The following is a 13,971-nucleotide window of genomic DNA, read 5'->3' on the forward strand; positions in this document are numbered from 1 at the left end:
CTGTCGGCAGAACAGTGATCAAAGGTGGAAAAACACAGGCATATTGCACACACAACCCAGAAAAGCCAGCCTCAGCCAAGGCAGGAAGATTACCTTCTCCCTTCCTGATGCAGGAAGGGTAGAAGAAATAGCAGTGCAGGTAGGGACTGGAGCTGGGAGGTGCAGGCAGCAGGAAAAGGAGGAAGACTCTGACCCTTCCCTTGTGCTCTGCTACCCATCTGAGAACTTAGCATATCGTATTTGCTAAGTTTGACTGGTCTGTCTCTCCACCAGACTATGCTGTCTAGCTCACTGTTGTTTCCCCAGGGTCTAGCACATAGTAATGCTTAAGAAGTATCTGGAAAGAGAAAGAGAGATTGGGACAGAAAGAGGAGAGAGATACAGAAACAGAACAGAGGAAGAAAGAATTTAAACACTAAGACTGGGAATGGAAATGTGTCCCTGTTAGCAGGGACAGGGTCCTGATGCATGGACTCTGTATCCATAGCATCCCACCTTCTGCAACAGCTTCTGTTTCCATTTGGAGTGTTTTACTTAAGTCAGTTCTTCACAACTGAGCCAACCTTGCTGGCCAGGGAAGGAGTCGCTCCCACAAATGGGATCTAGGCCAACCAGGGCTGGTTGGGTTGCTGGTCTCGGGCCAGCAGCTCAGCATATGAGCCTCCCTGTGCCCAACATGCCCTGGGCACTGGCAGAAATCCAAGGTCTTGAGGAAGTGAAACCCACCCCTGCGGCATTTTGTCCTTGCTACTGATGGATATGCCCGCGGGAGAGGCTTGGCTTAGCACCGGCAATGAACTCTAGGGTGGCGGGCACTGCCCTGAGATTCAGCAGGACCAGACTCTGATTCAGCTGTATTCCTACACTCATCTCTTTCCAATTTTAGGTCATTTTAGGCTGGACCAGTGGGCCAACCTAGCATTACCCAGAGCTTCCTTCTTTCTCCAGGAGTCATGCCACCCCTTCCAGCCCTGCCATCCTCTGGCCCTTCCATGCTGTCTTTGTGCCTCTGACTGTCTCATCCAGTGTCACCACATGCAGGAGGCTCCCTCCAGTGTGCTCTTCAGCCTGGCAAATGGGGACACTGAGCCTCTCCTTGCCTAGAGAAGGTCTCCTTAACCTAGACAAGCCCCTGACCCTGGGATGGGAGAACGGACAGATCTTGACAGCTGTGGGCCAGACCATCAGGATGACCAGCTACAATGTGAAGCACAACAAAGTCATCCCCCAGAGTCTCTCCCCAGGTTATCAAGGTGAGGGATCCCCTTCAGGACCCAGCTCTTTATTGCCAACTAGAAAAAGCAAAACTCAGAGGTGCAACCTTTATTTTTGATTTGTCTTCCCTTAATAGCACTGAGTGAGTTAGGAAGCCCAGGGTGAAAGGATTTTGCTGAACCACCGGGAACCAAAAGAATCTAAACTGAAAGTTGGCTGCCTCTTTTTCCAATCTTTCAGACCTCTCTGTCAGAGAAAACTCCAGATGCAATTACCTTTCACTAAAGAAGAGCATATTTCACAGGCTGGTGAATGTGTGTCTGCCACACACACAACACACAGTAAACAACACACTGGGAACAAACACCCTGCTCTCCCAGAAACCCATTCCCTTACCAAACAGTACACAGTTATTGCTTTCCTCCCAGACTCTCCCTCACCTCTGGGAGAAATGAAGCAAGAAGGGGCAGCTCCTCCATCAAAACCCCCCAGAGGCCACAACTCACTTTACAAATTTGAATTGGTACATTTCATGCAGACTTGGACTAATCCTCCCAAAAACAAACAGGCCACCACAGTGAGCAAAGTTACACAAAATTACATTGTATACCTAATAACACAGCTAAGTCAAGTTTCTACACCTATACCACTCATGTTTCCCTAATGACAGAAACAAGAGAGAAGGGATTAAAACCCAAGTGTCCTTGGAAGCCTTCCTGACCACACTCCCTCACACCGTGGCACGTGTTATGAGGAGATGGGGAAGGATTCTGCTTAGCACCTCCCTCTTCTTGGAGGGCAATAAATACGGTGTCTGCAGAGAAAGGAGGAGCTTTGGACTCCTCTCTCTTCCGCTCCCAGGCAAACAGGGCCAGTGGGGCTCCTGACTCATTTCACCACCAACCCTCCCCATCCCAAGCTGTCTTGGAGGGGCCCTGAAAACTGAAGTTCTATGTGCACTGGCACTCCTGGGATGGTGCCCGAGTGAGCCCAGACCTTGATTACACACTACCTTCCTTCCCTACCCCTCTCTAGCTCAACTCTGGCCTCCAGGGAGAGAGAATGTTCCCAGGTCCCCACAGAGCCTTTCAAGGGTCACAGCTACTGTCTGAGATTCTGGTGGTTGAAGGCATAGCAATGACCCAGAGGCCTGCCTCGTGGTCCTCCCTCAGCATCACAGCATGTGGCAACAGGCTAGAGACCTGAGCCCCTCCTGCCCCCTCCCACATGTGCCCTTCCTTGAGCCTCAACTTCTCCATCTGCCAGCAGGGGAATGACCCTCCCCCTTCCTCAACCAGAGATAGACTAGTTCCAGGCACTCAGTATCGTCCGGCAATCATTATAGCTATATACCAGCTTTCCCCACCACTGAGTAAGGGCCTTGGGAGAGCTGCCCCACAGCAAGTGTTCAGTCAATACATGGGGAGCAAGGAGGAAAGGGAGTGAGAAAAAAAGAGATGGAAAGTAGAAGGGATGAAATCAAGTCTTTAGTTCTACACTTCCTTACTCTGAGTATTTACTAACTTTATTCAGTTGGAAATAATTTTTTAACAGCAATAAAATGCACTGCACATTTAAAAAACTCTGCTTTTCTGTGTTACTCATGGAAAAGTACTCAGAACTCTATGTGGCCTCAGGAGGTTGCATGTCTGAGACTTGTTGGGCTGAACGTATTTTGGCCCCACAATGACACCCAGATATGTACCCTTACACCAGAGGCACACCTCCAGCATCTCATTTCTGTCCCATCTCAACCTGTCCTTCCACTCCTCGAAGAGCTCCAGGCTGGGCCTCTGCTACAAGAAGAGGGCTGCATCTGTAAGTCATGAATCCTAAAAGCAGGGTTATTTAGTATTGGGGCAAGAAGATGGGCAGGAGGGCACATAGGAATCAGAGAGAAAGGTCTTTGCCTGCCACCTTCCTGTGGGTCCTGGCTTTCCTTCCATGGTTTTTGAGGACCGAAACATGGCTCTCAGCACATGACTGGTATTAAATATCATCCTCCACAAGCTACGAATCAAGAACTCAAGGTCGAGGAAGGAAGGGTGACATCTGGACACAGGACAGAATACCTGCTTTCTCCCAGTCATGAACACCTCAAATTACACCTAGGGCTTGAGGTTTCATGTTTCATACTACAAGTTTCTAAGTACACACAAATGAAAAGAAGGCAGGAAAGTCCCAGCATCAAAGATAAATATGATGAAGAGCTCTGACAAATTATTTTAAATAGAAGAAAGAGATTGAGATGTGTTGGGTTTCCCAACTGTCCTGGATCCCTCTAACTGTATGAGGGAGCAGCAGGGGAGTAAGAGGTCGTCAAGTGAATGAGGAGTACCTGTCCTGGAAGACAGCTGCTGCCTCCTCGCTCTCATGTTCTTCATGAGGGGTTCACGGCCACAGCACATTAGTGACAGTGACAACTGTACTCAACAAGAAAGGTGACAGGGAAGGGAACAGAAGGCAGCCATGGAGGACAGGAACACCACAGGGGAAAAGGAGAGGAAAGAGAGATTCCTGTTGAGCCCTCACCTCAAGAAGACTGCAGAAGAGCAGTGTAACTCCATGGGGGCCAGGAGAAGCCCCAGGGAAGAGTAGAGACATGAGAGCAGCTAAAGCCACTGATGTTTTACCAGGTAGGAGAGATTCTGGCTGACACAAGATTCTAGCCCTTTTAGCTTTGTAGAGTCTTTTCATATTCATTATTTAGATCATCTTCACAACAATCTAGTAGGGTCTATAAGGGAAATTGCATTCACATTTAACAGATGAGGAAACTGAGGCTCAGAGAAGGACTTACCCAAGGCCACCCTGCTGGTTGGTAGCAAAATGGAACTCCAGTCTCCCAGAACAGACCCTACGGCTGGGAAGCAGTGTCTCCCCAGAATGGAGAAATGGATGAGTTTACTGAAAGGTTCAAATTCATTGGCACAGTGGGAAGAAATGGATCGAATGATAAGGTGAAAAGATCCCTATCACAGTATATTTTTTGGGTAATATAAAAAGAGGCAGAGAGAACACCACATATACTCTGGTCATCTATTGTAATGAGAGAATCCCAAATGCAAACTATTTTTTAACAGAGTCCAAGATACCATTTGTGCACTTGGGGAAAAGGTCATCTCAAATAACTGTGGGTCAGGAGCTGAATAGCCAGCCAACAGTAAATGAAAGAATCATCCCAGGGCTCAGAAAGTAAATTGAGAGGACAAAAAGACACTTAAGGAGAATGTGAAAAAAACTTGAGACCTAACTTTTCACCAAAGATGAGGCACATCAAGGATTTAGCAGAGGGTCTGGCATAGAGCACATGACTAACAAATGGGAGCTGCCAGTCACAGCAGGAGTCACAGAGCAGCACTAGTAACACTAGGAAGCCAGACCCTTTCTCAAAGCCAGCCTCCACGTTGTGGCCAAAAAACCTCAAACCTAGTTTACCGTGATCTAAACTGCTTCTTAGTGATGAAGGCAGACTCTGTCCTCAACCTCTTTCACTGACATCATCTTCAACAGATGCCATGCTCTATTCTGTTAACAGGTGGCCTAACACACTCCAGAGGAGGTAGCTGGAGTGGAGGAACATGAGGATGGGATGCTGGGAGAGCCTGTACATGTCTCTGGCCTAAATCCATGTGCAGGAAGCACATGGACCATCTCCAGCCCTGAAGAGCATTCCTCCATCACTGACCTCACCCAAGCCTACCCAAGTCTCCTGAAGATAGCAGAAGTCCTCAGGTAACCACCAAGACAAAGTCACCAGCCCATGTGCCACCTCACACAGGCTGTCCCACCTTCTTTAAATCCTTACACATACAGCCCACAAATACCCAGGCCTGGCTAACTGGCTTTAAAAGGGGCAGCATTAGGAGGAAACTGAGGAGAGGACAAAGCTCAATGGTTCCATTTTCCACCCTCTGCTCCCACACACTTAGGCCTTTCTACTCCCTGCTGGTCTTTCCTTCCTTCTTTCCTAGGATTGCTAGAATGATTTGTTCTGAACAGCGACAGGTTTATAGGTTAGCCGACACCTCCGCTCTGTGGAATTTTAATTAACTTCTCCCATCGTCAATATGCTAAGGAACGGGGTCTCCATTCTCTGAGGTCAGCAATGTGTTTCAGGTCCTGCTATATCAGCCGTCAAATTGAAGAATTAATGACGTGGCTAATCGGCTCTAATTCTTTAGGAAGAAAAAAAATTGAGAGGGAGTTGTGGGAGGGGGCAGGAGGAGGGGTGCAGGCTCCATGGGGTGAGGAGAAAAAGGCTGAAGGGGGCTGAGCAAAGGGGGTGACAAACTCTCTCATAAAACAAGTGACTGACTTAAACCTAGTGTTGGAGGGTGGCAGCTCCACAGCTTTCCCACTGATCCCCTGGGTGAGGAGTGTGGGGTGAAGGAAGTGGGAGAAGACACTAGGTAAACACTCTGACAAAGCAGGTGCAGAGAGGGTGTCTATGTACCCTGCTGGTAGGGGAGAGGGGCTCTGCCTCAGTTCAAGGGAGACTAGAAAGCAGAAGTCAGGATGCAAAGCTCACTCATTCACTGGTAAAACTACAGAAGTATCAGTCAGGCCAAAGGATAGGGTAAAGCCACCATCAAAAACTGGCACTTCTGCTACAACTGTCAATGAATCTACTCCACATACATGACTTTGGATGAGGGCCCAACTGGACATGGACTCCAAGCCTCTCCTGATGATGCCCACCTGACCTCGTAAAATAAAAGCATTATTATACGGGACAAAACCATACCACAGAACATCTCCCTTACCTGAGCAATGGGCTGATAGCAATGGACCAGACTCGGTCTTCAGTCTGGATGGTGTGTAAGCACTGCCCCAGTCGGCCTGAGGCCAAAGGCCATACCTGGAAACAGGAGAGGAGATGCTCTCGTTGGCATTGCCTGGGATCAGGATGGAGACTGGAAAGATGCACCAGGTAGCGTTACTAGCCCTAGCGGGGCAGGGAAATGGAGAATCTTTTCTATCCTGTATACACAGAGCTCTGGGTCACAGCAGAGGGGACTCTCCAGCTTCTGGCTCGCCCACCGCCCAGATGCTGGCTCCCAGTCCTAACCACCCTTTCACTTTCACCTGATAGCCCTTACGAGCAGCCAATCTTACATCAGGGAATCAGAAGCTCCATATTCCTCAGCTGAGACTTGACTGAGAAGCCTGGGTAGGTGGGGCTTGCCTCGCTCAGCAACCTCCCCATGTTTTTCCTCTCGCTCATCAAGATTTTACTTTGGGGAGGTAGGGAGAGGGAGGAAGATCAAGGCCCAGTATGGGAGGACAGAGATAGAACTAGAGTAGAATTAGAGAGAGGAGTAAAAAGAAAGATCCAAGGGAAGAAAAGAATGGAAGAAGAGGACTTCAAAGTGGGAAGGTGGTGTGTTATTGTTTGTTTGTTGATAATGCCCAGAATCCAGTGCTATTCATGTCAGCAGGGAATTTAGCACCTAGTGTCACCAAAAGTAGCAGAAAAGCTTAACTCTTTTAAGCTTCCATATCTCCTACAGGTTAAAAATATTGCTTGGAGCACATTATCTGGTCCCTATCAGTCAGGAATGTACATTAGCAGCCACTCTGGGCTTAACTCTAATCAACACTCACAGAGCCCTCTCAGCGGTCAGTGCATTTAGAAATCTCCCATTAAGCACAAGGCCCCCCTCACCTCACCCTACCCTAGATGACACTCACAGGGAAATAAGCCTCTAACCAAACAGAAAGGAAACCTCAAATGTACAGGGCTGTTCCCAGACAGCAGCCAAGGAGGGATTCTAGGCAGCCAGATGGATCAATGACCTCTCAAGGTCCCTGCAGTGCTATAAGGGGAACATACAAAAGTCAGTCAGGACCTTAGATGGAAGAACTTTCAGGAAACATTCCTAGAGTTTAAGGGGTAGGTGACGGAGTAGGGGTGGTCCTGACTTCTTAGGATCACATGATATCTCTTCTCTATAAAAGGAGAAAGTGTTTCTTAGATTTCGTGTGTATACGACAAGGGGAGGAGGGTGAGAGTTACTTTTCCCAACATAGGGAAAAGAAAATAAATCTAACGAGAAGATCCTGAGTGGGGAAGAGCAGAAAACAAAGGTAAATACCACAACTTTCCTGGAGTGCCATGATTCTGGCTCATTCTTCTGGACCAGGTCACTTTGACAGTAACTGCATGCATCTAATGTCCTCTCTCAGACAGCCCCAGCTTGGAAGAGATGTCTGCCTCTTCCCTGATGCAAACTCCTAGCAGGCAGGTTCTTGCTTGAGGTGGGTGGGGAGACACTAAGGACTCTGATTACAAAATCTATGGGGACAGCCCTAGGCCTGAATTCACTAGTGCCCTCCACTGAATGGGCTGGTGGATCCCTAGACCGTAAAAACTACAGAACCAGGTTCCTGGTCTCCAGGAGTGGCTCAGGAAGCATGCTGCCAATTTCCCGAGCATGATCTTGGCTCTTCTGATCTGAATCAGCGGCACACTACCCACCAGAAACACGAGTGTGCTAATCACATCTTAATCCTCTGTGGTCAAATCCAAAATACACCCATCCCTGGAGAAGATACAATTCAGTGGGAGTGGACATTTATACAATCCTTTTAAAAACCAGTTGGCAATATGTATCAAGATCCTTAAAATGACCAAAGGCTTTGACTCAGTAATTCTATTGCTGAGACTCTATCCTAAGAAAATAATCCTAAAATGAAGAAAAACCTAAATGATAAAAATACTCCCTGCAGCCTGCAGTAGCAGAAGGAGCATGCATAGGCTTTAGAATTAGGCAAAGCTGGGTCTGAACCCTAGCTGTTACTTACTTATCTCTGATCTTAATGTTTCATAACTTCTTAGCCTCAGTTTCCTCATGTGTAAAATGGGAAATAATGCCTATCTTTCAGGGTTGCAGTGTGATAAAGTGATGTTAAGTATAGAGCACCCAGCACAGTAGCACGGTATTTGGCAGGTATCAGGCATCAATAATGGTGGTTCTCATTTCTATAAGAAAAAACTAGATACAAGCATCCACCAATATGAAAAAATGGTAACTAGATTATGGTAACTCTGTTGTGAAGCCATTAAAGATGACACTTAAAAATAATTTGTAATAATAATGGAAAACCCTATAAAATAAAGTAGACACAGCAGGGTATACTGCATATATAAAATACATTATGAGCATAATTATATGGGGAAAAATTACCCCAAAGGATAAACTGAGAAAATGAATAAATGTAAAGTGCTTATTAGCACAGTGCCTGGTTACATTCTGTTATCACAAAACAAAAAAAGTAAACCTATGTACTGAAAAATAACTAAAATCAGAGGAAAAAAAAAAACAGTTCAAACATTCCTCTCCTTCATAAAGTGTCCCCTTCCAGGTCAGATGTGATCTCTCCACCCTCTGAACTTCCTGGCCCTTTCCCTAGAGCCTTACCCTTCATAGTCCTCGCCACCTCCCCCTCCAACCAGCTTCATAGCTAGTGCATGTATGTCTCAGGTCCCCTAAGGGGAGGCTGTATCTTCCTCCCCTTTGAAGTCTCACATACAGTAGGTGCTTATCAGAATGAAAGAAAGAATAAAGGAAAAGGAAGAAATGAAGGAATGATCAGTACTGGCCCAGGTCCAGCAAGAATATAAGCTATCATCCTATCACATCTCAGGATGGGGCCAGCCTCACTAAAGCCCAGGGAGGAAAGCCAACCTAAATCACAGTAAATCTGAAACTAGGGTTGGGGGAGGGGAAGGAACAAGCTCTCTGGGCAGTCCCTAGCTCAAAAGTCTTGCAAAGAAAATATTTTGCTTCCCTTTACCCCCACAAAACAAATCTCTTTCCTAAAACACAGTACAAATTTGGGGAACTCCCAAAAAACAGGCTATAGATGTTTACAGACAAACATGACTAAGTTCTCACATAGGTTCAGGTATTAGGAACCCATAAAAGCCGCTGGAGAATTGCAGATGCCACCAAAAAGAAATAGAGTTGTTATAAAAGATGAACTGTGGGTAATGTGGAAATGGTCCAGCAAGATGAAGGTGGCTAACTGTAAAGACAGCAATAGAAAGGAGAGAACATATGCAGCACCCAGAAAGCCAGAAAAGAGGAGCTGGTCTGGAGATCACTGGAGAGCCCCAAAACAGCTGACTAGCTTTCTGGAGTTGAAGAACCAGAGGGCAGAATTCTGTCACTGACCTAAAAGAAATTCTCAAAAGGAATAGGATGTTCTGCAGTGACCATTTTAGAATTAGAAAGTACCTATTTTAACACTTAAGAAAAATCTAAGTTGGTACTGAAAACATGAAACCAACCCAATATCCCAAGTAAACTTGCTATCAATCCTCAACTGTAAGCAGTCCACACCCCTGAATTGCTACCTGTGGTCATAGAGCTCAGTTTTATACTGCTCTGGGTGTCAGACCACAGAGAAAAGGATAGAAGAAAGAGATGCCACTGAAAAGGGAGAGCCAGGGGAAGCTTGAAGGCATGACAAGAAAATGCTAGAATGAGATGGGAACATCTAAGTCACAGATGCACAAAAGGTTTCCATGCAAATTGACTTCTGAACAATATGGAAAGTTAAGGCTGGTCTCTTTGCAAGGAATGGTACAAAGACAGTGACCAATCAGAAACCTGAAGTAAGTACTGGGTGTGGGGGGTGGGAAGCAGGAGATAGAAAATTTAGTTTCCATGTTGATTCAAAAGATTTTCTGGATTTTTCTCAGGTTCCCTTGTGCTACTGTGCACATCCTCCTGCCAGAATACAAAGTGTAAGGGAAAAATTAGCAAAGGGAGGAGAAACTTCCATAAATAGAAAGGAACATATTTAGTCCTTCTTTTTACATAAATTAGCAACATTTTCACATGAAGGTGTAATCAACAGAGGGTACCTGGAGTCAGAAAAGTTAGTGAGAATGACTGCAACTTCTCTGTCCTAAGTCCTCTCTCTCTGTGTGTTAGAGCCCCCATTTGCTGACATGGATGAGCATTTTGCTCTGTTAGCACTGTGAGGTCTCCAGATGCTGGGAAACAGACAAGCAAGAACCTATCAAGCCTCTTGCACCATCAACTGAATTGTCAGCAAAGTTCCCACAGCAGCCCGAAGGGACCAGGCATGTGTGGGCCCTGGCAAAGGCTACTAGACACAGGGATGGAGGAAGTTCTGTTTCATGGGTGGAAGCCTATTTGACCCACATGTGGACGAACTGAGTCCATAAAGCAGGGGTTACACTATTTATCAGCTTGATTCTGTTGGGCCTTGGCAGATGTCTGACTATAGACCAGACAGCCTGGCAATGACGCAACAAACAACACCCTTCTCCCATCGTCTCTCTACTGCTTACTGACCACATTACTCTCCGGAGAAGCAGTAAAAACACATTTTAATTATCAGCCCGATTGCTTATAAACAAGGTGGTAAAAAATTAACTTTGCTAAACAGAGAGTGAGCAAAAGGAGGGAGATTTTAAAATAAAATACTGGGGTCAGAACTCAACCCACGAACTTGAGGAAACTCAGCTCAGGGAGGAAAAGCTGCCCAGGCCCTCTGTTTTTGAGTTCACGCCACATTTCAAGTGAGTGGCAAGCTTCCCAGCCACTGTCCACTCCCTTCCCAGGCCAGCTGGCAGGAACAGAGCCTGGCATGGCAAGCTGCATGCCAGAGGCACATAAGTGAGTTCTTTATTGTGTCGTTTCCCCACCACCCCAACTCAATGCTCTCAGCCAATCCCAAGACTCAAGGTTCTCTCCACCCTCTCCCACCCTACTCCCTATAGACAAGAGGGAATAACAGTATGTAAGGGGGAGACCACCTTACCTTGGCTGTCCTGTCCCTGGAGCCACTCACAATGATGCCCCCTTTGCAGTCCACACAGTTCACCTCCTGTTCATGGGCTGAGTACTTGACAGTGAAGGTGCTATGAACCTTATGAATGCCAATCTTCCCATCTCTACAAGAAAAGTAAGAAGCCCACACCCAAAAGCCAATTATTCTCTCTGTAGGAAGAGAAAACGTCTACAGAAACAGCCTGAGTCCCCAATGACATTCAAATTTGCTAAGCTTTAAGCAATTCGGTCCAATAAGGTGCTGAGTTTCTAGATAATTTTACTTCTTCAGTACACTTGGGGCTAAACAGAGCTGAGAGACAAAACAAATTTCCCCCTTGAGAGTATCAAAACCATCTTCACTTTTCATTAAAGGCTCTTCCTGTTTTCCTTCTCCAACTAACCCTATTAAGTGCCTTTGGTAAATCTCCCCACTTTAAACAGAAAAAAACCCACTACCCTTTCTTCTAGTCTCCCTCCTCATCCCTTTGGAGCTGAGACAGGAAAGTCAGAAGCAGACAGAAGGTCCCTGAAGAATGCTAAGGAGAAGGGAAGTAGGAGAAGCCTGCAGCACTTACCCTCCTGCACTGATAATATGTGAGTTGGCCAGCACGAAGTGGCAAACATCCTCATCATGCCCAGCAAAGACTCCCAGGGGCCTCCGGTTCAAGCTGGCACCATCTGGGCGGAACTGATAGGCCAGGATGAAATTAGCCTGGGATATGTACAAAGAATCACCTTCTAGTTGCATCCAGGGCATCTGACTGCAGAGAAGGAAAACAAAATTTAAGGACCATCAAGATATAGCATGAAAACTCAACTCCAATCTTTGGAGAGGCTGACCAATCCTCAACTTAGCAAGGATAACTTGCAAGGCTAAGTCTACACCTCATCCTCCTCCTTCAAAATTACCTACCCTTAGGCTACCCTCAGAATACTAGAGTGATTGAGATTTGTGGTGACCTAATCTTCCTTGGACTTTCTAAAAGAGAGTCAGAATTAAAAGGTCAATTAAATATCACTTAAATGGAGAATGCTTAACACTTGAATGACTGGCTACCTACACTTCTTGTGGGTAGGCAGAGCTTAGAAAATGCAATGACTGAGGAGTGGGAAAGGGCAGAAAGAAACCTTCCATCTAGATGAAACAATTTTCTTTCATTCTGTGTCCTCACTGACTTAAAGTGTAAGTGATCAGGTTCAAGGTTCCAAGACTCCCATACACACCTCTTTCCCAATAGATCAGTTAAGGTGTGACAGAGAAAGACAAGAGTGAGCCCAGGGAAGCCCCATTCCCTTGTCCTACTAGAGCAAAGGGGCCATTTTTAAGTGAAAGGAATAAACCCATTTAGGAAAGGATACTAATGTACTGATTAAATACCTAGGTCCTCACAGGGGATATCTACATTTCTGTATTAGAGGGTAAATGTGGCAATGGAAAAACACAGCTCCAGAGCAGTCTACTACAGTTTAGGGGCTACAGAGTAATAGCTGGCGCTCACAGGCAGCTGATAAGAGAAATCCACAAATAGTTAAAGATTCCCTCTATAATCTGGCAGGAGGAAGAAAGGATAGAAGCCACAGGCCAGTCCTATGACATGGAACAAGCCTTGAGAAGAGAGAAGATGCTGGCAGACACCATGCTCTCTGGTGGGAACTAAGCCCCTTTCCCAAGGTAGACATCCCAGCAGTCTGTCCTACACCGTATAGAGGTCCTGGAACTACCAGATCCCAAGCAAAGCATAGGGACAGCTGATTCATTCCCATTTACAGAGACACCATCTCCCACTGCCAAGCCTGTCTGAGCAAACTGGGTTGTGTTTCTTCCCCAGACTCCTTAATACAAGCGTCATGGGAATGTGGAAAAGCTCTCCAAATTGACTTGACGGGCCATTAAATGCAGCTTGGACTTTGTAGTAACTAGTTTCTGCACATGAGGTTTTTACAAATGTGTGCATATATTACATGGAACATGTGTACAGTGCGTACAGATGCCTACATTCTCACTCATTATGCACATTCCTCTTCAACATCCCCTTGCACAAGTTTGTGGCACACTCAAGTGGGCGGCAAGTGGAGGGGTTTGAAATTCATGTGTTTAGAGCCATCTGGTAAGCAGCCATTTGCCCAGGACAAGAAACCAGGTTCATGCCAGGTGAACGGTGGAGAATCCCAGGGCAGCCTGGTAACTGTTTTGTGTGTTTGTTTGCCAAATTGCTTGAAACCAGCTCAAAAAGACGTCAGGGACAAAACCTTGACAGAGAAATAAACTCTACTTTCTGGTATTAAAAGGCATAAGTGGGAAGCAGAGGGTAAAGTCCTTCATTGTACACATCCATCTTTCTCCCCTGTAGTTTCTTTACAATCACTGCCACCACAAATTTTACAGCAACTCGTGTCAGTGAAAGCAGCAGAAACTAGACACAAGCAAAAGAGAAAAGGTCATCAGATGAAGAAGCCTGCCTGGACCTATCAGTACAGATCTAGGTCAGATGGAATGAGGAATCATGATGTTCCCTATCCATTCCAACCAATCAACAAGGAGCACTTTTTTGGTAGGGAATCAAATAACTATGACATAATTTAGCATCAATGAAGCATAAAATGTGTGGCATTAGCAGTACCAAAGCCATTATCTAAATTTCCTGCCATTTTTTTCTAAGTTCTACCTCCTATAACTTATACATCCAAACCTTTAGATCCTATTTTGCTTTTTAATAACAGTAGGGGAGAGGGCTACAGGAAGCCAAGAGTGAAGGTGTAACTTCTTAGAGTAGAAGATTTAAAGAAAAATAATTATAAAGCAAGATGGGATGAAATATTGGTTTCATTCATTTCTTTTGATGAGGTGCATTGACATAGGTTACCTCTGAGTGGTAAGATTATAGATAAATTATTTTCTTAAGTTTTTAATTTTTTTCAAAATTATACAATAAACAGTTATTTT

At 45.7% G+C, this 13,971-nt stretch overlaps 1 protein-coding gene across 6 annotated transcripts in view; it reads right to left on the reverse strand.

The window, feature by feature from the left end:
* FBXW4 (F-box and WD repeat domain containing 4) overlaps positions 1-13,971 on the reverse strand; it is an 85,080-nt gene that overhangs the window by 53,446 nt on the left and 17,663 nt on the right. For all 6 annotated transcript variants that reach the window (XR_010381975.1, XR_010381976.1, XM_064488352.1 and 3 more), the window contains exons 3-5: positions 11,603-11,788; positions 11,017-11,149; positions 5,982-6,076 (exon numbers count right to left, since the gene is read on the reverse strand). Coding sequence is in view for 4 of the 6 variants with exons in the window: in XM_064488352.1 (XP_064344422.1) it covers positions 5,982-6,076; positions 11,017-11,149; positions 11,603-11,788 (414 nt within the window). In the remaining 2 variants the exon portion in view is untranslated. The remainder of the gene's footprint in view (positions 1-5,981; positions 6,077-11,016; positions 11,150-11,602; positions 11,789-13,971) is intronic.

The sequence above is a fragment of the Camelus dromedarius genome, chromosome 8 (assembly GCF_036321535.1).
Source record: "Camelus dromedarius isolate mCamDro1 chromosome 8, mCamDro1.pat, whole genome shotgun sequence".
Classification (NCBI taxonomy): domain Eukaryota; kingdom Metazoa; phylum Chordata; class Mammalia; order Artiodactyla; family Camelidae; genus Camelus; species Camelus dromedarius.